Source organism: Dendrobium catenatum, unplaced genomic scaffold (assembly GCF_001605985.2).
Source record: "Dendrobium catenatum unplaced genomic scaffold, ASM160598v2 fragScaff_scaffold_1553, whole genome shotgun sequence".
NCBI lineage: Eukaryota > Viridiplantae > Streptophyta > Magnoliopsida > Asparagales > Orchidaceae > Dendrobium > Dendrobium catenatum.
In genome coordinates this window covers 514,281-540,825 of record NW_021320015.1, presented here as the reverse complement: position 1 = coordinate 540,825, position 26,545 = coordinate 514,281, and the positions used below count along the sequence as shown (strand labels likewise).

Genomic DNA, 26,545 nt, shown 5'->3' with positions numbered 1-26,545 from the left:
ATTATTTTCTCTATAACAACTTTACAACTGGCTTTATAGAAAGTTGATGTAGTCCCAAACATAACTTAAATTTCTCTTTTAATTATTTATGCATATAAAAATACCACCCAATCACTTGATTGTGGATACAACATGAGTTTTAAATTTTAGACTTCAGAAGGAATAATTTTCTTATTGTTTTCTACAGCAACATCTTAGTACAAAATTTTTGAAAGCAGCAAAAAAATATATAACAAAAAATCATCCCAAATAAAGCCTTAGCACATGAGAACAATTTGATATACATCTTTATACGAAGATATTGCATGCAAGCACACGAGTAGGGTTGCAAGCGAACCAAACGTTCGACGAGCTACTCGTTGTTCGGTTCACTTAAAGCTTATTTGTGATCGTTTAATTAACTAAACAAACAAACTTGAAAAATATTTTAGATACTCGATTCTTAAATAAATAAACTTGAACACTAATGCGTTCGGCTCATTTATGTTCGTGAACAACATCATTTGAAGTTCGTGAACAAGCTCGAAATTAAACTCAATTTGTGTTCGATTTTGAACTCATGAATAAGCTCGATAAAAATAATTAATATTTGATTATAATATTACTAAATATAAATAATATAAATATTTTATATTTATTATAATATAATGATATAATTATTGTTAAATAATGAAACCCCGACTCTTGCTTCACCCAACTAAGTTTTCTTTCTTTCCTATTTTCTCGTCGAGGCACTCTAACGAATCTTCTCGTTTCTCCTGCTCATCCTTCTCCCTGACAACGCTGAAGCTCAGGTTGACGGTAAGTTTTGACTTCAAATATTACTTCCATTAGTTCTTTTGGCTTCTTTCTCGTCATGTTGCATAATAATCTTTAGGGGAGGGATTTTATCAGAGAAAGGTTGGGTCTCCACTGAACAAAGAGTCTCAAATTTACTATTTGTGAAAATAACTTTAGAAGAGATGAGAGAAAAGTTGCATTGGGGAAGAATGAGAAAAAACAAGAGCATCCACCATAAAAAAATTTGTTAGATATGTTCGCGAACATGATCGATGTAATCGTTTGTTAGGAAGCTCGATAAAGCTTGTTTGTTAAGTTCATGAACATCTAAAAGTAGAGCTCGTTTATAGCTCGTTCATGTTTGTTTGTTTAAAGCTCGATAAGCACTAAATGAACGAACATGAACTGAACATGAACATTTATTAATTTAAATAAACCAAACATTAACACAAATAATAAAGCTCGAACAAACATGAACCAAACTTGAACAACCTGATATTAAATGAACACAAACATGAACACTCATATACTCGGCTCAGCCCGGTTCGTTTTCAGCCCTACACACGAGAACAATTTGATACTTAGTTCGGTGCATTTCAAACTGTTGATTACAGATACTACATCATCATTATATAATTCTCTAGGAAAAAACTAAGTGTAAAAGAAAAAAAACAAAAGCTCAGCTCTAACATCAACTGTAACCACTGCAAAGTTGATACATCCACTATTTATTAAATTAATATAGTTTACTGTTGTTAATTATTTTAAAGAAGTTTATTATTTTACAACTCAACCATTTTTTATCTCCTTAGCTTAATTATTTATTGTTCATTCTCTATAGACAAAGAAAAACACTTTCACTGTATAATGTCTCAATTCGTCATTGGGTGGTAGCCATTATCATCGCGGTTGGTCCAGCTGCTGCTATTTCTTCCAAATTTACTCAACCGCTGCCTTTATCTCGGCTGCAACACTCTTATAGAGAGAGAGAGAGAGAGAGAGAGAGAGAGTCTAGGAAAAAATGAGATCAATTAGCGCTTGTAATTTGATTTCCCACACATAATGCTTCTATATTAAACCTGATTGAAGTATTTATAAGGGGTGTTAGTATTTGACATGACTCAAAATCTGATTGAATCCGACCCGAAAAATTTGTGTTAGGATCAACCTGTTTCGCAAGCGGGTCGGGATCTCAAATTCGACCAGTATAGAAAAATTGGTCGGGTCCGGGTTGACTCGGAAATCGAAAATACCCGGTATCGACCCCGACACTAACTCCCCTCTACATGAAATCTCGATTAACGCTCGCAAGTCACATCCGTGCTGGCATGCCTAGCCGCCGTCCCGCCTGCGCTGCCGACTTCTAGTCGAGTGACCGTGTTTGATGTGAGTCGCGTGACGACGCGAGTGCCGCTGCCGATCATAACGCATGTGTCGTGTTTCTGTCGACGCCTACCTTATATATATATATATAAAAGAAAAAAATGTGCATATCTTCATGGTAAGTGATTAATTCACGAGGGAAGAGAAAATAATAATTGATTAGAAGCTTGAGTGGATAGGTGCAGTAGAAAAATATTGGATCCTCCACCCTTCCAACAACCGAAAGATATAGATATCTCACCAACTCCTCTGCTTAACCCTACAAACACACAACTTGATTGAGGAAGTCTGCATAACTTGCCTTCTAAACAACTAATCAGCCATTAAATTAAAGTATTTATTCATTCATCCTCAACTGCTCCACCCAACGTAAAGTCATCTTTATGCTTCACACTTCTTTTAGAAATATCAATGATTCACCTGTAAGTTACTATAATAATTACTACGATAAATATGATAATAGACGCAGCTCTTCTTGGTCTAAAGAGCTTTAGATATAACGAAGAGGTCTTGGGCTTTAGTATTACATACTTTTTTTTCAAATTTATTTTTTAAATAAACAAAAAGATCAAACCCTTTTAAGCTGCCTTAAAAATAAAAAAAAATTAAAAAAATTTTAATCAATATTAAAAATCTTGCGTATCTGATATGTGCGTGGGTTTAATCAAAATAAGGATTTCAAAATTATTAGATTTACTTTGAGATTAATAATGTATATGAAAATTTTATATTACATTCATTAGTTTTAAAATAAATATAATGAGCTCTACTAAATGGAACTTTTATTTGGTCCGGTCACAGGACGTAGCTCTACGTTCGGCCGACAGTAGAATCGCGCCACACATTCTCACTATTTACCGTTCACCCCGACAACCCGACCCGGAACGGACCCAGAATGGCTCGGTATTTCTCGATTTTGCTAGGTATTGCTCGGTATTACTCGGTATTGCTAGGTATTGGTTGATTTTGCTTGGCAATAACCAATACCGAGCAAATACCGAGTAATACCGAATTGTACCGAGTTGTACCAAGTTTTTCTAGAAAAACTCGATACAACTCGGTCTTACTCGGTATTTGCTCTGTATTGGTCTTCACAGAACGGTATTTCTCGTTATTGACATGCAATACCTAGCAATACCGAGCAATACCGAGCAAATACCGAGTAATATCTTGCAATACGTGAACATAGCATTCCCGGGTTCTGATCCGGGTCAAGTCATCGGGCCGCGCGGTAGAGAGTAAGAGCACGTGACGACATGTTATTGGCGGCCGAACGTAGCTCTACGTCCGATCAGAGGACTTAATAATTGTTCTTACTAAATGAGTCATAAGACTATAGCAAGTGAGGTTCAAATATATTTATTTTAAAATAACCATTAAAAAAAACTAAAATCAAAATTCTTTCACCTAGTTTTTAATTTAGGTATCAAATGACCTTGTTGTTAAGCCTCGCCAAATTCATTAACATACATAACAATTCAATTAAAACACCATTCAACTCACTTGAATGGTGCTTTCCTACTTGCAACAAAATAAAAACCCTTAATAGCTGTGGCTGTTTGAATAATTTTTCATTTATGTTTCATTTGAGATAATTTTTTTACTAATTTGTTTCAGACCGCAATCATAATTTTTGTTTAACCATTATTTTCTTACTACTTTTATGAATTTTATTGCTAAGAAGCTGCTTTCTACAAGAGCTCTCAAAAAAGCTGCTTTCTTCACCGCAACTTTACAACCACCTTTATAAAAAGCTACATTCGTCCCAAATAGACCTTTATTGTTTAGTTTTAGGCTTTGTTTAGAACGATTTTCGTACTATTTTGTAAAGCTGTGGTAGAGAAAATAACTTTTTAAAGTTTTTTTGTAGAAATTAGGTTCCCAATACACAAACTTTTTAAAAGCAGTGAAAAAATAGTGACCAACCAAAATTGCATTTGCGGCCTAAAAACAAATCAGTAAAAAAGTTGTTTGATATGAAGCCTTAATACAATTTCAGGTGATTATATTTACTTAAGAAGTCTATACTAATGATAATTTTATAAAATCATCATTAAGATCATTAATTATACTTTGTTCTCATAACGAAATTTTTTATTTTTTTCAACAAAATAAATAAAAAAAATCACTCAATTTCTTCTTAATTAAATAAATTTGTGATAAAATTTTCAATTAAATTCTTCCATCATTTTATTTTTCATTTTCCTATCCTCCCAATCATTCAAACCAAACGGAGCCTTCAAATTTTCCAAGTCACTTCCGTGCATATCTTTTTTCTTACCAAGCATCAAGTTTTTGGCACGATAAGATTTCTTCCTCATAATTATATATACAAATATCTTAAATTTTGATCAAATGTCATTGTATTTTCATTACTTATCTTATGTTAAAAGATAAAAAATACATAATGAGCTTCCAGCGTAATTTTTTTTTTTTCTGAGTTTTTCTAAGCCTCTATGAGTGATCTTATAGGACTTTGCATGTGATTGTTGTGGTGATTTGTTGATCTTAGCTTAAGGAGTAAAAAAGATTATGATTTCGTGTGGGATAGCTTTCTTATTGCTTCTTAAAGCAGCTTTATAGTAAAAAAATTAATTTTAATTTTTGTATTAAAAATTATTTTAAGAAGCAGTAAGAAAGTCATCCCAAACGAAGCCTATATGGGTAAATTTTTAAGATAGTTGTTCTTATTTTTAAGATTAGTCCAAAATATATTTCAATTGTGCAATGTGTTGATAAGCTTGGCCTAATTATGTGTCATATTAGTCAACGATTTGGGATGATCTCCGGTTATCATTGAATGGATGTATTTTCTTGATTTAAAGATTTCTCAGGAGCATAATTTTCTATGATTAATGTTCTATCTCATGAGAGGGGATTTTCAATTATGACGATCGATATAGACTTTCTCGTAGTTTAGTTGCTATAACGATGCACTTGGTGCAAGAGAAGAGATGATACACTCTTATGTTTATAAGTATTTAATATGAGCGATAAATGACTCATATAATTAATATTCCATATTTTGTTATCTCAGGTAGGTCATGTAAATGGTATATTCAGTTAGTGTATGTAGTTGTCCCAACTTAACTTGAAGGTCCTTATTGATAGTCATAAGTCACCTCTTCGAAAGATACTTCATAAATTAGGCATGAAAGTTCATTGATCTGTGGCCAATTTCAGGTCGATTCAGTCTAACATAGAGTTTTTTTTTCCCCTTGTTAAATGCATCAATCAAAATCAAATCCTGCTCAACTGCATGTTATTATGGAGCATATTGACTTTAGTCATAACCATAATATAGTCGTCGTTGTCACAAACAGGCTAATTGGCATGGATTTGTTGTATAACACTCTGGGATGGATTTATTTGAAAATATTGATGACATTGACTTCTATGTGAGCTTGGATCAAATTTAAATTTGATGCACATAATTAGCTTGTCATAGAGGGTGGAGTTTGACTAGGATGGGAGGCTAGATAATATGCATCAAGCAACGATGAACATTTGATGTTAATTGGGCTAACTCCATCATCGTCCTTATAAGAGGGAGACCAAATAATTTTGAAGGCTTACATTAGACATTAGTAACCAACAGACATTGAACATTACTTTTTTTTGGTAGTGATAATTGATGAATAATGTTGAAAATCATGTGACATTAATAATCTAATTATGTCATTTTTCATATAAGGACGATCAGATGGTTGTGAAGATGTTCATGAAACATTAGTGGAAAAAAATAATTTTGATGTCACACGTTAGAATACATCAAATGAAAGTTGATAATTATGAACATCAAAGCTCCAGTGATGTTAGGTGGTTTGAACTAACCATTCATCTTCTAAGAGGGAATAACGATAGTTTATGAACTAAAAAGTCTTATATCAGACATGGTGGATGATGATTATCAAACATCAACAATTGAATGACTTTATGCAACAATGATGATATGCGTTTATTTATGTTTACATGTGGTATTTGATGGCGTTGATTCCACACAATGACATTAGTTGAGGAACCCTATAGGTAATGATCATAATGGCCCATAACTGTCAAAAGAAATTCTTCTTCAAGCCAAAAAAATGGGCTGGGAAGATTGCAAGCACACCTAAGTTGCCGGTTAATCGATCTTTTGATATTTTTATGTGATTTAAAAAAAAAATTAATTTCTTAGGAAATTTTTTGAAAATGGCCCAATTTTTTATAAAAACTCAAAAAATTTCCCCCTTATATATACTCCATTTCAGATAAATACAACCTTCGGGTTTATCAAACTTTATGTAATGCCTCAAGATCTAAATTAAAAAGAATTGTATATTTTTTTACTTAATCACCAACTAGATCTTGCTAATTTCATATAATATAAACAATAGAAACATAAACATTGTTATTCATCTAATATTTATGTATTGGTCCAAAATCCAAAGTAATATATGAAAAATAATCATGATATTCAACTAAAAATAGTTCGTCACTGAAATATATCATGACCACAAAAAAGACCAATAGATTCTGAAAAAAAAACCTAAGTCTACTGCCTTGATCAACCTCACTCTATTGATTCATTAGCCTCACCTAAAAATATGTAAAATACATAATGAACACAAATGCTTAGCAAGACACCAATATCTACAATGAAATCAATGCACAAAATAGAAATAATATGCATATAAACAATAACTCATTATACAATTTCTTGCCATTTCTATATGAAGTGAACAAATTATTTCATGTGTGTCATATATCATGTTCACACCAATATAATACCAATATTAGTCTCGCTGCATATCAATTATCAGTCATATTTTTGTTATCAGTCAATCAGTCAATAGTCTTATCTATCATCTGTCATATCTATCATTTGTCTCGTCTATCATCTATTTTACCTATCATATGTCTTATCTATCATCTATCTTATTTATTATTTATCTTATAAATTATATGTTTTATCTATCATTTATCTTATCTATCATCAATCATCAGTCTCTACTCATTAGTCATCATTTTCATGTATATCAATCATCGACCTCTTTTATTATTATTCTTATCTATCACAAGATAAAGTGCTATGCCATGGGAGCCATCTTTTGAACCATATATGGGATAAAGTGCTACATGAACGGAGTTCCTGGTGGATGATTATGTGATAAAGATACTGACAAGGACGTTAATTACTTAAGTGAGAAAGATTGTGAAACCCCTAAAGTAAAAGAAGCCAATTCCTTAATAATACTGATATGATGGTTGCTTTATTGATTTGACAACCATACTAGTTTACTAGTTTTCCCACTGTATTATTTTACTATTTATAGATTATATTGATATTGCATGCGAGTTTTAATATATATGCATTGATTTTTAATCATATAACTATTTATATTTTGAAGTAACTAACGACATGCATATTGCTTCTTTACCTTACTTTGAATTCAATTATAGGATTTTAGTGACATGCTGGGCTGTTTAACTCATTATATGTGGTTTAAATAATTTCAGACCAGAAAAGAGGTTTAAGAGTATGAAGCTGATCAGGATTCCTCATGTTTTGTTTCCTTTTATTTTAGCTCTTCTTTTGTACTCAGGGAAGTATAAATATGTTATAACTAGACTTGACCTTTCTAAAAGAATGAGAATAAGTCTTCGTTTGAGACAGCTTTTGACCACTACTTTTTAATAGTACAAAAATGCATTTTGGAAAGCAATAAAAAAAAACCTAAACCAAACCTAAGTCACCATTGCTTTATCCTTATCAACTTCCCTTAATTTTCTTTAGCATCTCAGATCCGAGAACAACATTTGAAGGCATAGAGATATTTATAATCAAATTCACAGCCACCATTAAAGTTGCAATTGTAACCAAAGTTGTACCAAATGAATATATCCATAATTGAAGTTTGAAGATATCATTGTCTTAAGCTTGTTGGCAAGAACTTAGCTCAATAAATTATATACATTCTTCTATGTAATCATTATAACATCTCGCCACTTCTTCTTCAGCATCATTATAAAAGAATCATAAATATCCTATGGCATCTGATGTAGTGGATCGTCGGAAGTCGATACCTGCAAGAAGGATTTGAAAACTCCCAATCCAGGGAAGAAGAGAAAGAAAGCTTTTCAAGCTTCAAAAGGTGTATATATCATTCAATACCTCATTCCTTACAATAACTTGAATATATAGCCATAATAGAAGACTCTAGAATCATAAAGGATAGACTATTCCTAAGGATTAATTTTACTAAAGATGTTCCTACATCATACTCCCCTTGCGTAAAAAAAAGAGCTCGACTCCGTTCGAGGCTCGTTAATTAGAAGGGAGGTAGGGTGGCACACAAATTCCGGGATCGAAGACTTTGTTCTCAATATTTTCCTCCTGTAGAGTGGCCTCTTGGAAGTTTCCAAAACTCATTACTCGAATGCCAATTGCTTTGCAGTCCTCGATGGCTTGATAAACTTCTTCACGTATAGGATTCCTCAGCCCAAACAAATCGGCAAATATGAGATCACTTTCTATAAAAGCATAATTAGAAGGAAAAAACAAGTCATCTATTCCTTCAAAGCATAAAGCACGCTGTCCAGTAACCAGCTCAAGAAGCATGATGTCATATCCAAAAACATCAGTCTTCTCGGATGCCTTGCCTGTGGTGATATAAGCAGGTGCTTTGAGACGTTGAGTTCCACAAATCTGAGAAGTTACAATTGTTTTTTTCATATCCATCAACTTGGCCAATGCAAGGTCTCCAACTACAGCCTCAAAGTACTCATCAAGAAACACATTCGCGGAGTTGATATCACTATGGATGATCTTTGAATTGCAACTCTCATGAGGATATGACAGAGCTCGAGCAATTCCAAGAACCACACAATATGGCAGACCATCCTTCAATCTCTTTACTGCAATATTCATGTTGTCCTGAAGAACTAAATCAATCTCAACATAGAAGTCGTCAACACCCAACTGCACGAAGTCATTAGCGACATTATGTCGAGCAACTTGTGAGCATGACGTTGGATTAGCTTTGTTAGTCGAACTTAGACGGGGCATTTTCACACCTGCAGGGAAAACGTTCCTAATAACAAGAATAAAGTTGGTATTTAGTTCAATCTCCCCATTTCCATGAACCACCAAATGTCGATCGTTTCTTTTCGCAAACTGATCCGCTAATGCCACAGGAGAACAACCTCTTTGATATTTGACTTCCATTTTTTTGGAAGGCTTCACCTGTGATTTGAATGCATCGGAAAGAGTGTAGTTGCTTATATTAAGTACCTGGAGCTGAGAATAATTTCCATCCATGGCAGAATACGGAGCCCGCATTGCATTGTTGTGCGCGTAGGTTGGTTTGAAAAGGTCGGAATGGGTGACGAGGACGAAATGGCCGGCTTCGGGGCTTGCCAGCATAGCGCAGGGGTAGCCAAGAAGGTGCGTTTTGAGTATCTCATCGTGCCTGGTCATCACACTGGTCGGTGGCATAGCAGCAGGCTTCAACTCCCCGCCGGTGCAAATCGACGTGTCTGCCATCTCGTTACCACCGCCATCTGATACCACCGCGTCCTCAGATGACGACATGCTGTGGCTGCCGGTATAGCTATGCGTCGGCTTGGATTTAGCGAAATCAAGCATGATGAAGCCTGGCGAAGCTCCGCCGCCAGCTGGCACGACACTGTCCAAGTGGTAAATCCCGGCTTCCACCGACGAAGCGTATTCCAGATGCAGACACGAATCTACATCGGAGAAGCAGTCGTTTGATTTCATCATCATCGGATCCTTCGCCGGAATGGGAAATATCCAAGTTGCGGCTGTTGGGGCGTTTACTTCCCCATCATCGGCATCGTATAACAGAGCGGAATCGTCGGTGGAGTTGTAATCGACGTCGAGCTGTTTTTCTGCTCGATCCGTGGGTACGAGAGCAACATTTAACTGGATTGATGAAGAGCAGTCGGTAGATCTGAAGGTGGAGACAGAACGGTATTGCTTCACAGAGATGGGATCACGTGAGCTGAGCGGAAGGTCAGGCGAGACCGGAGGAAGTCTGGCATTGGCGGGTTTGGTTTGGTAATCGAGCTCAGTATCTGGAGCAACATCGCGATAGCATAGTGGTTTCTCGGCGACGGAATGATCGTTTGAAGGTGAATCTGAAGGCTGAAGTAGGTTCGGTTGCGCTTGATTGTTGGTGGAGCAGTTGAGCGACGGGGACGGTATGGTTGCCGTCCTGCTCATGATTCTCTCCACCGATTGCAAGACATTAGCACATAAAGCATCTATTCGATCGATTGATGCTTCAACGTGAGCCAACCGAAGGGTTTCCCGGCGTTGCACATGATCGGCATTCCTTCTTCTTCGGTGGCGGTTGAATTCTGGAATGAGGGGTTCGGGATTGCGAAGTAAATGGTCCGGCAATGGATTCCGCCATTTGAGCGGAAGTTCTAGGGGAAGGTATTCCGGCGGCGAATCACGCCATTGGAGTGGAAGTTCAAGAGGCGGATAGTCACCGATCTCCCGTCTTCTTCGGCGCCGATCGTCGTCGCACGCCCATCTCCTTCGGTGGCGATCCTCGTCGACCGCCCATCTTATTTGGCGTCGATCTTCGTCGACCGCCCTTGATCTACGGCTTCGAACGTCGTCGACAGCCGACCTTCTGCAATACATCGATCTTCTCAAGCTCCAGGCTCTGATACCAACTGATGTAGTGGATCGTCGGAAGTCGATACCTGCAAGAAGGATTTGAAAACTCCCAATCCAGGGAAGAAGAGAAAGAAAGCTTTTCAAGCTTCAAAAGGTGTATATATCATTCAATACCTCATTCCTTACAATAACTTGAATATATAGCCATAATAGAAGACTCTAGAATCATAAAGGATAGACTATTCCTAAGGATTAATTTTACTAAAGATGTTCCTACATCAGCATCCTATGTCACTTGTTCAAAAAATGTTTTCAATTCTGGTTCAATATGACCTAACTCAGGCTACTCTGTAATGTTATACGATATATGAAATTGTAAAAAAAAAAGTCACATATATGGCTTGTTGTAAAAAAAAAAATATTTTTTGCATAGCAATTTGTTCATAATGGGTTGATCAACTCACGAGTACCGAAGTAATTATCACAAATGAAGTATATTGAACATTTTAATTCTCTCTTTGGTATGTTGAGGTAGAACTCACTCATCTCTTTAGAGCTTTTGGAGCCATCAATTTAAAGAACGGATCTGATCAGGGCTTGTACTGAAAGACCACCCCTTGGACGAATTTCAAAAAAAGAACTTTCTCTTCTAACATATTACTTCATTTTCTAAGTTATTCATTTTAATATATTTAAAAGCAGAAAGAATGACCCGTCATTATATCCCTTCATAATAAACATACAAATCAGTGAATAAAGCTAGTCAGTGATTTCGTAAGCAAGTCAATGACTTCTCCAACAAAAAAGTACCTTCGTTAACAAGTCGATAATCTCATTAGCTAGTTGACAATCAAATTAGTACCTTAACTCATATCGTTAACCAACCCTCAATTGATTCATCAATCAAGCCGAAATGTCATCCGAGATGAAATCATTCTCATTTTAACTACACACCTTAGATTAGGGTACATTTATGCTTTGCTTCCTATCCTTTTATAACTCAATATATAGCTAATTCAGTGATGTGTGACTAGATCTAAAATTACAAATAGTAGATCCTATGAAGAGCTAGCCAGCTAAGGGAGGCTAAAAAACCTTCACTCAAGATTATGATAATAAAATCTCAGTATTTCTTATTGTAACTTTTAATTTTTTTTTTTTTAACTTTTGTTCTAATTTATCTATTCTCAATCTTATTGTCTATGGTAGCATATAGGGGTGTCAATTCGGGTCAACCCGTCGGGTTCGGGTCGAATCCGACCCGATCTGGATCTAAACGGGTCAACCCGAACCTGACCCGGCCGGGTTGCCGGGTTGACCCAACCCGACCCGCGGGATCGCGAGCGAGGGCGGAGCGGCCGAGCTGGTTCGCGTCTTCGCGAGCGGGGCGGAGCGGGTCCAGCGGGATCACGAGCGAGGCTGCGAGGGCGGAGGTGCGGAGCGGGTTCGCTTCTTCGCGAGCGACGGAGCGAGGGCGGAGTCGAAGAGCGCGAGCGCGGGCGGGATTGCGAGCGAGCCAGCGAGGGCGGAGCGAGTGCGACTACGGGAGGGATCGCGAGCGAGTGGGGCGGAAACCGGGTTAAACGGGTCGACCCGCGGGTTGTCGGGTCGACCCGCGGGTTGTCGGGTCGACCCGGACCTGACCCGTTTTTCAAACGGGTCAAAATTTTGAACCCGAACCCGACCCGTTTAACAAACGAGTTGACCCGAACCCAAATTTTTTGGATCAGATTCGGATTGAATTTTCGGGTCGGGTCAGAAATTGACACCCCTAGTAGCATAAGGTCCTGATTTACCAGCCATCAAATATGATTTTATTATCAAATAAATACTGGGCGACGCCCTACGATTCCCCCAAAAATGTGACGAAGCGCGGCACATTTACGTTGAACCTGCTCCGAGCGTTATTAATAATAAGTCGCGCGCCATCGGCCTCACGGTCTCGTCCAGTCCTCGACCTAGATTCCGGCGATGAAGTCTCCACCACCGTCGTCTTCCTCCTCCTCACCGAGGCGAAGCCCCTTCTCCAGCTACCTGATCACACTCTCCTTCATACTCTTCGTCGCGTTCCTTTACGGCGAGGACTTCGCCTGCGTTCTCCGCCACCCCTTTCACTCCTCCGAGATCCAGGAATACTCTGCGTCGAAAGGTGAGAGCTCTACATTAGCTAGCTTAGATCGGGTCTTTGGAATACTTATTCGTATTAATTGCTTAGTGAAGGATGATTTGGTCGCGGTGGATGAGAAGAAGTTGGCAGTGGTGCCGTTCGCAGTGGGACGGGGGAAGAAAGGGTGCGATTTGTTCGAAGGGGAATGGATCTACGACGAGGAAGGTCGGCCGCAGTACGAGGAGGAGGAGTGCCCATACATCCAGCCGCAGCTAACATGCCAGGCTCATGGTCGCCCGGACTCTGCATACCAGCATTGGCGATGGCAGCCTCGCCGCTGCTATCTTCCCAGGTACGCCGGTGCTGTTCAGCAATTGAAAAGGGGTTTTTTTTGTGGCCACAAGTAGGATTTAATTCAATTTGGGTTTAGAAAAACCTGTTTATCCACATTTAGTAAATCATGGATGTGTTCAATTCTAAAAATTATTTGGCATGATAGTTTTTAAATATAGTTAAATCTTAATAAATTATTTGATAGATAATTTTTAGATTTAAGATTTAAATGAAGAAGAGACTAAGAAGACGTGCGCTAAATCTCATAAATTCTACTTCCCCGATATTTACTAAATCTGGGATTTAGCCTAAAATAATAGGAAAACGAGATTTTAAAATGTAGTAGAATTTAGGTGCCTTAACAACGCTGGCCAAATCTTGCAACCAAACAACCCGAAATGCTGATTTTGAGCGGCTTGAATCCAATGCGTTCTGCGTGCCTTCATCTTGGCCATTGGACCATGGAATTGGGAGCCTAACACAAGGGTCGGAGATTATTATTATTATTTTTAATCATTTTTGATGGGCGAAAGGACCTCTTTGTAATTTGTATTTGGGGCTTGTTTGGTAATCAAAGATATCACAAATCGGGAAAAGTTCATGGTTCCTACTTCTCTTACTAGAATTAAAGTCTGAATTTTGCTTCAGATTATGTAGTCAACTTGGGAAAATTTGAAATCTTTGCGGGATATTGATGTAGTTTGAATTAGAGGCTACTGTTATGTTTTGCACTCTATGTGTTAGAAAAAAATTGGGTATTTACTTTGTTAATCTAGATTCTTCGGTCTGGGTTGAACTTCAGTTTGCTATAGCTTTATGATAATTTATTGTTCAAGTGTATGGTCTAGAGTTGATCAGATTCACTCATTCTAATGTGCTTGCTAACCCTCTTAATTTAGGGCTATAATATACCCTAACTAAGGGTGTAAACAAGTTGAGCTGAGCTCGAGTAATCCTTGACTTGAGTTTGGGCTTTGATTAATTATTCGAGTTCGAGCTTAATTCAAGTCGGCTATTGGACCAACTCATTTACAATAAAAGAGTGAAATTCATTGTTATTTAAGCAGTTGTTATAATTACATGAAAAAAAAATCAAATGAGAAATAATAAAATCACTTGAAATAATACACTTTTTAAATATTTTTAGCAACTTTATACCAAACTTATTGAATTTATATATATTTTAAGTGTATGTAATATTAACAATTTTTAAATTAGCCAGTTTACAAGTTGACTGGTCAAGTTAGAGCTAGTTCAAGTTTGGCTTGTTAGCTCATCGAGCTCAACTTCTGAGTCATTTATCTGAGTCGACTTGACTTAGCTACATCTATAACCCTCACTATAACATTTTAAACGCAATCATGTACTCATCCAACTTATGGAAGAGCTTTTGTGCCTTTATTTAGTCTTTGTATATATTTAAAACATACTTCGCTAATAAGGTGTGATACAACGTCATATAAAAATGTAGCATATATTTTTGCCTCTCAAAGGAAAGATGTCGTTAGAGCACTCATTTAGAAGGCAAGAGGTCTCGAGTTTACATCTTAATGAAAGCAATAGTTGTTTTACTTCATACCCAGTTGTTGGGGGCTTCATGAATTCTCTAACATGTTATTTTTTAAAGAAGAAAATGCAAGCAATTGAACTTATTTTTTCTTCTCTTCTCTAAATCACACTTTTTTAAGGAACCTTTTATCTACTCTCGTATGCTTTTTTTAATTCTCAAATTGCAGTTTCAATGCAACTCTGATGCTAGAAAATCTCCGAGGCAAGAGGATGATGTATGTTGGCGACTCCTTAAATCGTGGCCAGTTTGTCTCCATGGTCTGCCTCTTGCACCGAATCATTCCTGGCAGTGCTAAATCCATGGAGACATTTGATTCCCTCACCATCTTTAGAGCTAAGGTATATAATGCTAAAATATCAACTTCTTAGTTTTAAATGTTTTTAAGAAAAGGAGGTAGCAAGAATTTATATTATTTAATTTTCAGGATTATAATGCCACAATTGAGTTCTACTGGGCTCCTTTCCTTGTTGAATCCAACTCCGACAATGCTGTTGTGCACAGAATTTCAGATAGAATAGTTCGAGTAAGATCTATTAACAAACATGCTCAACATTGGAAAGGGGCTGATATTATTGTTTTCAATACTTATCTATGGTGGATGACTGGACAGAAAATGAAGATTCTGTAAGCTCTCATCTTTCCAAGTTAATTTTTTTAAAGTTTGGCTCATCAAGATTGAATTAAGTTTTCATTCATGCCTGTTACTATTTCATAGGAGAGGGTCATTCAATGGTGACATGAAGAACATTGTTGAGATGGAGACGGAAGAGGCATATCGGCTGGCTCTGAGGAGAATGGTTAAGTGGGTAGAAAAGAACATGGATCCCAATCAGACTAGAGTTTTCTTCACTAGCTTGTCACCCTCCCATGAGATGTAAGCGCTGAAGTTCATTTGCTCAAGTTATATATAATGTTTTTATTAAATTAGCTTAGCTTCTGATAAAAAGTTTTCATTAGTAGAATTAAGCATTGGTATAGAGATTAGCATTATAGAAGTGATGCAACATGAGGATAATTACTCTTGAATGTTCGTGCTTGCATTTGAAACCAAAATACTGTAGCTTATTATTAACAAGAAGTGACCATGTCAATGAGAATTTTTTTCTTTGAAGTAACATTTTCTTTGCAATTGCAAGTTGTGATATTTAGATCTGTCGTAATAAGCTATTTTTTGCTACTTAATCTACTAAAAGCTCAATAGCTATGATTAATGTTTTTTTCAAACTTTTAGAATGTGTTTGGATGCTGAGAATTTGAGCAAAAGAAAAAGAAAATCAAGGGTTGAAAAGTTCAATTCAATGACTGATATCAACATTGTTGAGATTTCATTTCATTTTATTTCCTTCATTTTCCTTCAATTCAAACAAAGCCTACCAATAAAGTTTTTGGGCTCACCTTTGGTAACATCGACTTGCACTTGATGATTATGTTCATGCTAAAGTTTCTTCTTTTCTTGGATCAAATTAACATTGAATTAAGCATATTGACGTCCTTTTTAGGCCATCAATTAACATGACTTATTTTCTTCAGGAGTTTGGGGTGGGGAGGAGAACCAGATGGGAACTGTTACAATGAAACAACTCCTATTAAGGATCCAAATTACTGGGGAAGAAGCTCTAGCAAGGGAATCATGCGGGTCATTCGTGAAGTTTTTGACAAATCAAATGTGCCAATTACTGTTATTAACATCACTCAGCTTTCAGAGTACCGAAATGATGCACACACTTCCATTTATAAGAAACAATGGAGCCCTTTGACGCCGGAGCAGCTAGCTAACCCAAAAAGCTATGCTGATTGTGTGCACTGGTGCTTGCCTGGACTCCAGGACACCTGGAATGAGCTCCTCTACGCAAAACTCTTCTTTCCTTGAGAGGCATGTTTTCTTTTTGTTCTCATTCTTGTAGCTATAAATATTTTTATCTGAAGAATACAACTACAGTAAGTTTCTTATTGATTTTCTTTAATTGGTTGATAGAAGGAAATTGTTGTAATCATTCCGGTGAGCCATTTCTGTAATTAATAGTTCTTTCAATTAAAATTTTGATAAAACATGATATTGTTGCTTATAACTGATATGGGTACTGTCAAAAGATTGCTAAAATGGGCTGATGCCTGGCTTGTGTGAGCATATTATCATACAATGTTAATCTCTGTTGAATCATATTTGATACTTTTGATGCTGAATTATTTAGTACTACTGCTATGTTTTATATTACATAGAAGCTTGTGTTGATGTTAGTCATGAAATTGTTGAAAACATACTGAAATTATGTTTTTATGGCTGGAATAATTTGCATAAACCTTTTTGAACTTAAATTAAACGAAATGTGTGGAGGATTAAAAAAAAAGCACTTTATGTTTAGTTCAAATGCTGAAATTTTGGGCAGAATTTATTATGGAAATGCAAGGGAAGTATTAATTATGAGAAAGGTTGGGGGAGGAAAGGGGGTTGGTTAGGAAAATCAAGTGAGGTTAGAGGAAGAGATGGGAGTTGGGGTGGGATGGAATGATATCTTAAGGTTTATGGGATGATATTTGTGAATATGAGTTGTGAAGAGGGTTGTTTTTTATAAGTAAAATTAACTTGAGGATATGAAATATTATTTTGAGACATTAACTAGCTAATTTTGAGACCTGAACTAGAATGAAATCTTTGCAAAAGTTATTATATTTGTGTGACAAATAAAAAATATTAACGAGTAAATTGATTTGCTTAATTCAATGTAATAATAGAAGTTCTAGAACATTAGGGACACCTTTAAATTTTTTACCAAGCATCAGCATTCTGAAAATGCTGTTATAACCAATTAGGTTCGTCAAACATGCATGCATTGACAACACAAGAAATCAACATCCGATACTTGCCAAAGAAGAATAAATTAAGCCAGACCTCAAAACAGATGCTAAGGGATAAATTGACAAATCAAGCTAACCAACCAATAGAAAGACACAGTAGGCTAGGGTAAATCAACTGAGATCGTAGGAAGGAAAAAAAATCCAAAATCCATTATTGTATCTAATCAATGAGCATGTGTATAATTTAATGAATTACGAGCTGCAACTTATCTAAGTCTTGAAGTCAGAAAAATTTTATATTATAATGGATATATTAGAAGGACAAACCTCGTCAAGGACATTCAAATTATAATTAAACATAAACTTTTGTTTATTATTCAATAAATCTTTCACCACTAACATAATATGGCAGGGAGGTAAGACTTGTGCAGTAGGACAATATGGGACACAATGATAAATCATGAAATCATAATACAACCACCTAACAAACCAAAAAGAAAGCAACAACAACTCTAAATTCAAAATACATTACACTTCTTTTACCTCTTATTTTTAAATATCAAACCAAACATTTCCTAAAAGAAGAAGATTAATTAAAAAAAAAAAAAAAGAAGATGCCGAGCAATCTTAAGGAGATGAAAAAATTTGCTTTTTACGATCCCATTTTGTTAGTGATTAGAAATGCAGCTAAATTAATGAATAATGCCATTGCCATTATAAACATTATGCATCTTTTGGGAGAAATATTAAGTACCATCATTTGATCTAATGGATTGAATGTCTATATCAATTGCCTATAGAGATAATCATCATCATCACCATCAATCTTATCGACTATTTGGGGTTGGTTTCATGAATACTCAAATTTCATTTATTTCTATTTAGCGTTATTTAAATTGATAAGTCATGAACTTCTGCATTCAATGTATTGTACAATAAGATATGTGCATTAAAAGCACCTATGACCTATTGGCCCATCACTGAGACTTAAGAACTACATTGTTAACTGTAGAAAATTACCAAAACTAAGCTGTGAATGAGTTGGCAACACAAAAACGACAAATTTTACCACTCATAATAATGTAGTAGCTCAAATCCCAGTCTATAGGCATCTTGTGCCTGAGTTATACTTAAGTCTACTTAATAGTTGTTTTGCACATATTCTATTTTTTAGTTTAATTATTGTTTTATCTTAAGTGGTGATTTGGTTATGTAGTGTGAAAATAGTTGCGAAGTCGCATACACATGTTGATGATGACATCGCTCAGAGATTCAGACACGTGTAACGGCGACGGAATCGTAGATCGACGGCTACGATTCAGCATCTTTACTTTTGATGCTTTATGTTTTATCTAGTCTTGTTGTATGCATGATGTTTTATTTAGTTTTGTTGTTTTCCAATTTTACCCCTATGGGGAGTGTCTTGTCATTGTAGCCCGGAGGGCAAGTTTGTAGTTTTTCTTTTCATTTAGAGGCCTATATATAGTGGCCCTATGTGTTATAGTGGGATGATGAATGATTAAATGAATTTTGTTTTGTCTTCTTCTTCTTCTTGTGAGTGCACTAGAGAGAACAGAGAGCCCAATGAGTGGGCAAACGCAATACCCACCAGTCACCGGAAGAGTCCGTGGCTCGTGGTCTTCTTTTACGTTTTCTATTCCATCTCCGAATATTTTCCCGCTAACTTCTCGTTATCCTTCCACTTTCATTCCGCCAACAAAATACCCCTTGATCCCTGCTAAATTCCCCTACCAAAATCCCACCCGCCGGCCTAGCTCCTAGCCACCTCCACCCAAAGCCAAACCCGCCTCTTCCCTCTTGATCGCCAGCCCCATCCACCTTTCAAATCATTATGATGATTTTATTTGTCATAATGATCCCTCTAAATTGGCTCTTGCAATAAAGAAAGGAGTTTGAAAATTTTGAAATTCAAATTTTGAAATTAAAAAACTTTCCTTATTTGCAAAATCTAAATAAGGAAAGTTTTCAAATTTTAATCCAATTTAAATTTAATTTAGAAACTCATCATTTTCCCTCCTAATTGGTCAAGCTTGTTTGGAAATAGCTTAACTCCCCACAATCCCCTCTCCCCTCTCTCTTCATGCCACCAGCCCCATGATGGGCTTCTCCCATTAAATGCTCATTTAATCCCTCACCTAATTGAAATTTGAATTTAATTGCAAAACATTTTCCCTCCAAATCCACTTAAGCTGAAATTAATTTCAGTTTTTCTAATTCCTCTTCCCCTCTCTCAAAACTGAACCAAATCCCTCTTCCTCCAAACCGCCCCTCTCTCCAGCCCTAGCCACCCTTCTCTTGTGTACCCCCTACCTTCTTGTGAAACCCTAGTTCTCTCATGACACTTGAAGCCAATAGAATAAGACAACCTCCTCCTTCGTCAGCGTCATTGGTACATGGCCGATCCTGAGGTTGATCATGGATTCGCTTACAACGACCGCGGGGAGATCGACATCCTCCGCTTCCCCTTCTACGAGCCTGATTGGGAATACGACGAAACAGTGGAAAGATATGTCAAGTGCATCCTCTACTGCTTAGCGGAGACGATCAATCTTCAAAAACCTAAGACGCATTGGCTTCTTATTGGGAGATCTACCCCTCCTCCGTCCGTGGCTACCTCTCCATCAACAAAGACCTTCGGTACCATCTTCATAGCGGTAGTTTTTCTCATCGTATGCTTTATCTTTACCCACTAAAGCCTAAGAGTAATTGAGTGAGTAGGAACTCTAAGTGACTATATCTAGATGTTACGCCGTGGATTCTTGTTTACTTGTTATTAGCATTATTACTTTGTTTCGTAGTTATTGAGATTTTCCTGTTATCCTACTTGTAACTTTTGTCATCACTTAATCTCTTAATTGAAAATTCTATGAATTTGGATTGAGAGAAGCTTGAGTTCTTAATTAGCTAAAGTTCATTTTCAATCTTTATTGTTAAAACCTAAGCAACTCTTGCCGCATGTTTGTTTTGCATCACATGTTGTTTGTCTTTGTCAGAATATAGAACTGTTATAGAATTTTGTTAGACCGGTCCAACCGGTCCATGCAGGAACGGCCCGAGCACGATGCAGCGGAATGCCTCCGCCCCTTTTCCACGATCGCACCGCCCACGTCCACGGACCAATTTAGGAAGGATTTGGGAGGGAAATTTAAATGTATGGATTGTTTAGGGATTTCCTTTTGATTTGTATGCATTAGATACTTTGTTTTCCTAGGGTTTGGGTATCTTGAATTTGGCTGAAATTTGAGATATCTTAGATTTAGGTTTTCTTTGGGCTCTAGCGGCGTCTAGAGATTTCGGAGAGATCGATCCTCCTCTCGAATAGAGGATCAATTGTATCTTGCTATTTTCCGTTTTCCTTTCATCAAATAATACCAATTATCTACTGTTTTGTGATTTGTGTGGACTTTTGTGAAGATTTCTTGCTGTTTTCTGAAGATTGATAGGAAATACTTGAGATATACAAGTGTTTCCTATCAAATTGATACTATTTGATGAGTAGGCTCTAGCTGACGGCTAGGGATTTAGGAGAGCTGGATCTCTCTCTCCAATTGAAGATCCAACTATATATTGTGTTTATCTTCTTAGTTCTTAAAAAAAAAAGAGTTATTGTGCATTCTTCTTCATAAATTTCTTATGTCATTCTTTAGTTTTGCTGAAATTGTATCCACTTCCTATCAAACTGCAAGAGCCAAGGTTCTACCTAGATTAGTTTTTATTAACATGACATCTTGTTAGACCGGTCCAGAGAGGACCGGTCCAGCCGGTCCAGAGAGGACCGGCTATAAAAGTTTACGGGAGAAGAAAACAGGCGGAGGGAGCCAGGGAGCCGGCGGACACAGGGAAGCAATAGGTGGGGTCCACTTGTTTTTCAAATTGAATCTTGAAGCCAAAAGGAGTGGAAGCAAGGGCAATTAAGTCCTTTTATGTTATTTTTGAATTATATGCATTAAATAGGTAGAGAAAGGAGAGATTAGGGTTATGTTGAATTTTCTTGTAGTTCTTTCTTGTTCTTCTTTGGTGGCTAGGCTCTAGATCGAATTCTAGAGATTGGGAGAGTGCGATCCTCCTCTCGAATAGAGGATCCTTGTATCTTTGCTATTTTCCTTGCATCTATTAGTAAAATACAAGTCCTTTCTCCACGTTTCCTGCAGTTTTTCTCTGTTTTTCTTCAGATTTGGGCTGTTTTCCTGCTGTGGACAGCGGTTGGATTTGTGATTTGTTGCCAGAGTGATTAGGAAATACTTGAAATCAAGTATTTCCTATCACATCTTCAGCAAATAAAGTTTGTTCTCCAAATGTTTTCAATATTTTCAATTCGGGCACAAGATCGAATGAATGCCCCAATCATCATTAGTTACACTATTACTTTCGGAGCTAGGCCAACCTTCCTTGCTGTCATCAATGAATGTAATAGAGGAATTCAAAGAGTTCAAGGAGATGAATAGGAGTTCTTGTCTTGCATCTTAGAGAATGTTTTAATAGTACCTAAACAATTGATACTTCATAGAGGCATGCCAATTTTCAAGATTAGATACACAATTAATGGAAAGATTTATGAACTGTTGGTCAACATTGGTTGCACTAAGAATATAATATCTGCTAGTGTGCTAAAAAACTTAAGCCTAAAAACAACCAAATGTTCACAACCATACTATATCAGCTAGGTTAGAAAAGGTATTGAAGCTCTTGCTACTAATATGTGCAAGGCTACAATTTCCATCAGTAGGAACTTTATATATAAGGTGTTGTGAGATGTATTTGACATGAATCTGTGCCAATTTATTTTAGGGTGCCCTTGGCAATTTGTTGTTGTCGTGTGGTATGATTGTATATTGAACGCCTATGCCCTTGATTGGAAGGGCAAAAAAGTTATAGTTGTTTCCTTCACCCCAATCCCGAAGAGCCACGCAATATAATAAGTAATTTTCTCCTATGTAATTGGTCCCATCCCAAACTCCTTGCATTCTTCAAGGAAACCGACTACTATTGTTTGCCTTGCTACTCGAGCATAGCCCATCCTCTGTAGGTATACTAGGATTTATTAAAATGGTATTAGAATAATATGAGAAATCACCCCTTTGGAATTACCAACACAATTTCCTCCTATTTGGTTAATTCAACACTAAATTGATTTCATGCCGGGCTCGACAGTACCCAACTCACCTCATTATAGAATCCGTTCAAATTAGCATGAAAATCTACAAGAAATGGTCAATGAGCTTACAATGAAGTAGTTTTTTTCAACATTACTTAATCATATATGTCATTCTTGCACTAATAGTTCCTGAGAAAGATGACAAGTGATAAATGTGTATTGATGGTCTAGCAATCAATAAAATCTTTTTAAAGAACTAATTTTCTATACCGTGCTAACATAAAGAACTAATTTTTATACGCAGAAATTACCAGAGGCAATACATTGGCCCTATTCCAAGCCAAAATTTTTTGGCCTAAACACTATCGTGATGTTACTTTATGTAACATTACTGCAAATGCTATACTTCTAAAGGAATGACACAAAACACCGACTTGTATACCCTGCTATTGATTCCAAACTCCATTGGGCAGGACCTCAACCTAGACTTAGGCTTTGTTTGAGACGGCTTTCTTCCTTATTCTTAAAGTGGATTTCTAGTATAAAAATTAAAATTTTTGTACTAAAAAGCCGCTTTAAGAAGCAGGAAGAAAGCCATCCGAAACGAAGCCTTAGTGCTCAAAATGACTAACCTAAAACTAGACATAATGGCGTTTTTATAATTGTAGTTGTGTGTGGGCTCCAAAAATTCGGCCCCGGCCTCCGCCCGATTCTGCTTATTTATTCGGGGGGAGTTTTACTGTATTAAGTTTCGGGGTAAATTTTGGGAAGGCAGATGGGTTTGTAGATAAGACGCTACCCAGAGATTTTGCCCTCATTTTGTGAGGACTTATATGATCTGAGTTCTGGTTTCCTATAGGCACAAGCCCCTATAGTTAATTACCTCTCCTGGTCACGAGAGAGAACTTTCGATTAAGGCTAGTCTTCAATCAGATACATTGTATCCATAGATACGTAGTATCAGGCGTATAGTAGCAGCATTGGGCATAGAAATGTGGAAATTGGAAAGGTTTTCGGCGAGATTTCATCAGAGGTATACTTTAGAAATGCTTATACTCTCTCTATTTTGTTCTCTGTTATAGAGGTCAACAATTGTCCCTCCCCCAGCAGAGTCGCCACAAATCTGCGGGCTCCGAAAGTTCGGCCCCGGCCTCCGCCCGATTGTGCTTTTTTATTCGGGGGGAGTTTTAACAGATTAAGTTCCGGGGTAAATTTTTGGAAGGCATATGGATTTGTAGACAAGACACTACCTAGAGATTTCACCCTCATTTTGTGAGGACTTTATGATCTGAGTTCTGGTTTCCTATAGGCGCAAGCCCCTATTGTTAATTACCCCTTCCAATCACGGGAGAGAACTTTCGATTAAGGCTAGTCATCAATCAGATACATTATATTCATAGATACATAGTATCAGACATATAGTAGCAGCATTGGACATAGAAATGTGAAAATTGGAAAGGTTTTTGGCGGGATTTCAGCATCGGTATACTTTAGAAATGCTTATTCTCTCTCTATTTTGTTCTCTGTTATAGAGGTCAACATTGTGGATTGTTTCTCCTTACAATATCATGAAAAAACTACTTCCTTTATTTCTTGAATGACACCACTCTCCTATCTCTTCTTCTTCCTCTCTTCTTATTGTTACCTTTAGCTGTTGCATGCATGGAACTATTGATTTTTTCCCCATTTAATAGTTTATTCATGCGTTGGTAGGTTTGAAAGATGAATTTGAATAAAGCTTAAGTTATGTAAGTCACTGTCTTAGGAAAAAAAAAAATTGTAAATCGATCTTGTGTTGGTGGCCATCAATCTTAAAGATCAAGTATGAATATATTTTAAGTTTGGTAGCCACCAATCTCAAAAATTATGATCAAATCTTATCCAAGATGATTAAGAAAATTTAGACTCCATACTTAACACTGCCTTGAGCATTGCTTAAATCTACACCCGTCGCCACTTGAACTTGAGACAAGTACTTCTGGAAAGAAGGAAAATAATTGATGTAACAGCTCACATCCTAGTTTGCGGGCGTCTTGAACCTAGGTTCTAGTTAATTCTACTTGGCTTCATTTGAGATGACTCTTTTATTGCTTCTTAAAACGGAGTTTTAGTGCAAAAAAATTAATTTTTTTACTAAAACTCCGTTTTGCATTAAAAAAGACATCCCAAACGAAGCCTTAGTTTCTTTGCACCTAATCTGTTTTAAAACTTAATTAATTGTTCTGTTTCAATTGATGCTTTCGTAGTGTTGGAGTTGGATATACATACACATATATATATATATATATATATATATATAACTTTGTCAGAATATTAAAGTTCTACAGAATATGGAAACAACCATCATCTATACCGTTTCTTCGTTCTGTTTAAGCCCAGAATGTGATAAGCTGATCCAAATTTTAGCTCTGGAACTGCAGATGCTGAGATTGCTAACTTTGTGGATAACGATGATAAGTGATAACTTCCTCTGATAAAAGGTGACAACTTTCTCCCTTGTAGATAAGAATACCAAAGTGGACTACATATATAATAAATAAACTGCTTAAATGATCAATTCTGTATAGAAAAATAGAAAGACAGCGAGCGAAGAAAGAACTCATTCTGGTCATCTTGAAAGTCTGCATATTTGTGATGGAGAGAGCGAGCAGGAGGAACCTATAAATCTCAGGATAGATAGCATCACAGATCAAGAAAGAGAAAATTTCAGCAAATTCCCGAGCGCTCTTATGAGCCATGGTGCTATCCCTCCTGAGCTTTAAGGATTTCTCCATGCTTTATTATTGCAGTAGCTTCTGATGAATATATGAGATCCAGATCCTGCTCCACGAAATTCTCATGAAGGTGCTATTGGCATAGAAGGGCTTGTTATATATAGGAGAACCCAAGGACCAACGGTCAAGTTTCCCGCTGGGGTAGATGCCTGGCTGTCTGACGAGCTATTATTCCATGAGGATATTGGATGGTTCTCCCGTTCGGTTATGTATCAAGCACGGTACATTTTTGGGGTGATGTGATGCTTTTTTATTGGTCCTCGAACGTCCTCCGGACTCCGCTCAGAATAATAAATCCTAAGTGACAGAATGCCCGGAAGAGCCTTCGATCTTACTAACCACATGTAGGCAGCTAATCTTGGTCACTTGGTTGTAAATTTTGACTATCAACGAAGAAGTTTTGGATTCAAAGCTTATATATGTGATGTGTCTATGAATTTATTTTAATTACCTTAAATATTTCAAAAAAAAAACTAACCACACGTGTTTAATTTTCATTCTCTCTCTCTCTTGAAGTCTTCGCCAACTTTATATTTTAAACAGATTTGTGCGTGTCCTGGAGAGAACTATTATAATTTGTTCCCATGTAATTTCTATTATTATTATTTTTTGGGATCCCAAACGACCCCTTAGTATTTTCTGGGATTGTTATTATTATCTCTTTTTTGGCTTTATTCTTGGCCTTTTCATTTTTTTTTTCCCATCACCAGGGAGCCAACTATCTCGCTACATAACTAATGTTATTTTGATTTTACGGTAAGGTCATGTTAGTAATCATGTGCTAGGCATATGCTTTGATTGAAAACTGTATGGCACTAAATAATTGTTTTTAGCTGGGTTGATGGGCAAGCGTGGTTGGGAACCTCCCAGCTCACATTAGATTCCTCTCTCATGCGGCACGACCTTCCCCTCTGGTGGGGGGAAAAGAAAGTGCCAGTCCGGTACCTGTGGGGTTGGTTGCCGTTAGAATAGCCGAGGGATTAGTTATGCTGCCAAACGCCTCCATGGAGGTGGCATCAGGTAGATACCCGTTCTAAAAAAGAAAAAAAATTTGGTA

At 36.8% G+C, this 26,545-nt stretch overlaps 1 protein-coding gene across 2 annotated transcripts; it reads left to right on the top strand.

Moving 5' to 3' along the window:
- Positions 1-12,643: 12,643 nt before the first annotated feature.
- On the top strand, positions 12,644-26,320 carry LOC110101235 (protein trichome birefringence-like 33). 2 transcript variants are annotated; one of them, XM_028700522.1, is made up of 7 exons: positions 12,644-12,941; positions 13,008-13,251; positions 14,969-15,140; positions 15,227-15,426; positions 15,518-15,676; positions 16,333-16,674; positions 26,244-26,320. In XM_028700522.1, the coding sequence occupies exons 1-6, from the start codon at positions 12,764-12,766 to the stop codon at positions 16,670-16,672; spliced, it is 1,293 nt and encodes a 430-aa protein (XP_028556355.1). In that variant the 5' UTR covers positions 12,644-12,763; the 3' UTR covers positions 16,673-16,674; positions 26,244-26,320. The 2 variants fall into 2 exon arrangements, with proteins under 2 accessions (XP_028556355.1, XP_020684699.1); XM_020829040.2 differs by lacking the exon at positions 26,244-26,320 and having other exon boundaries at positions 16,333-17,017.
- Positions 26,321-26,545: the final 225 nt, after the last annotated feature.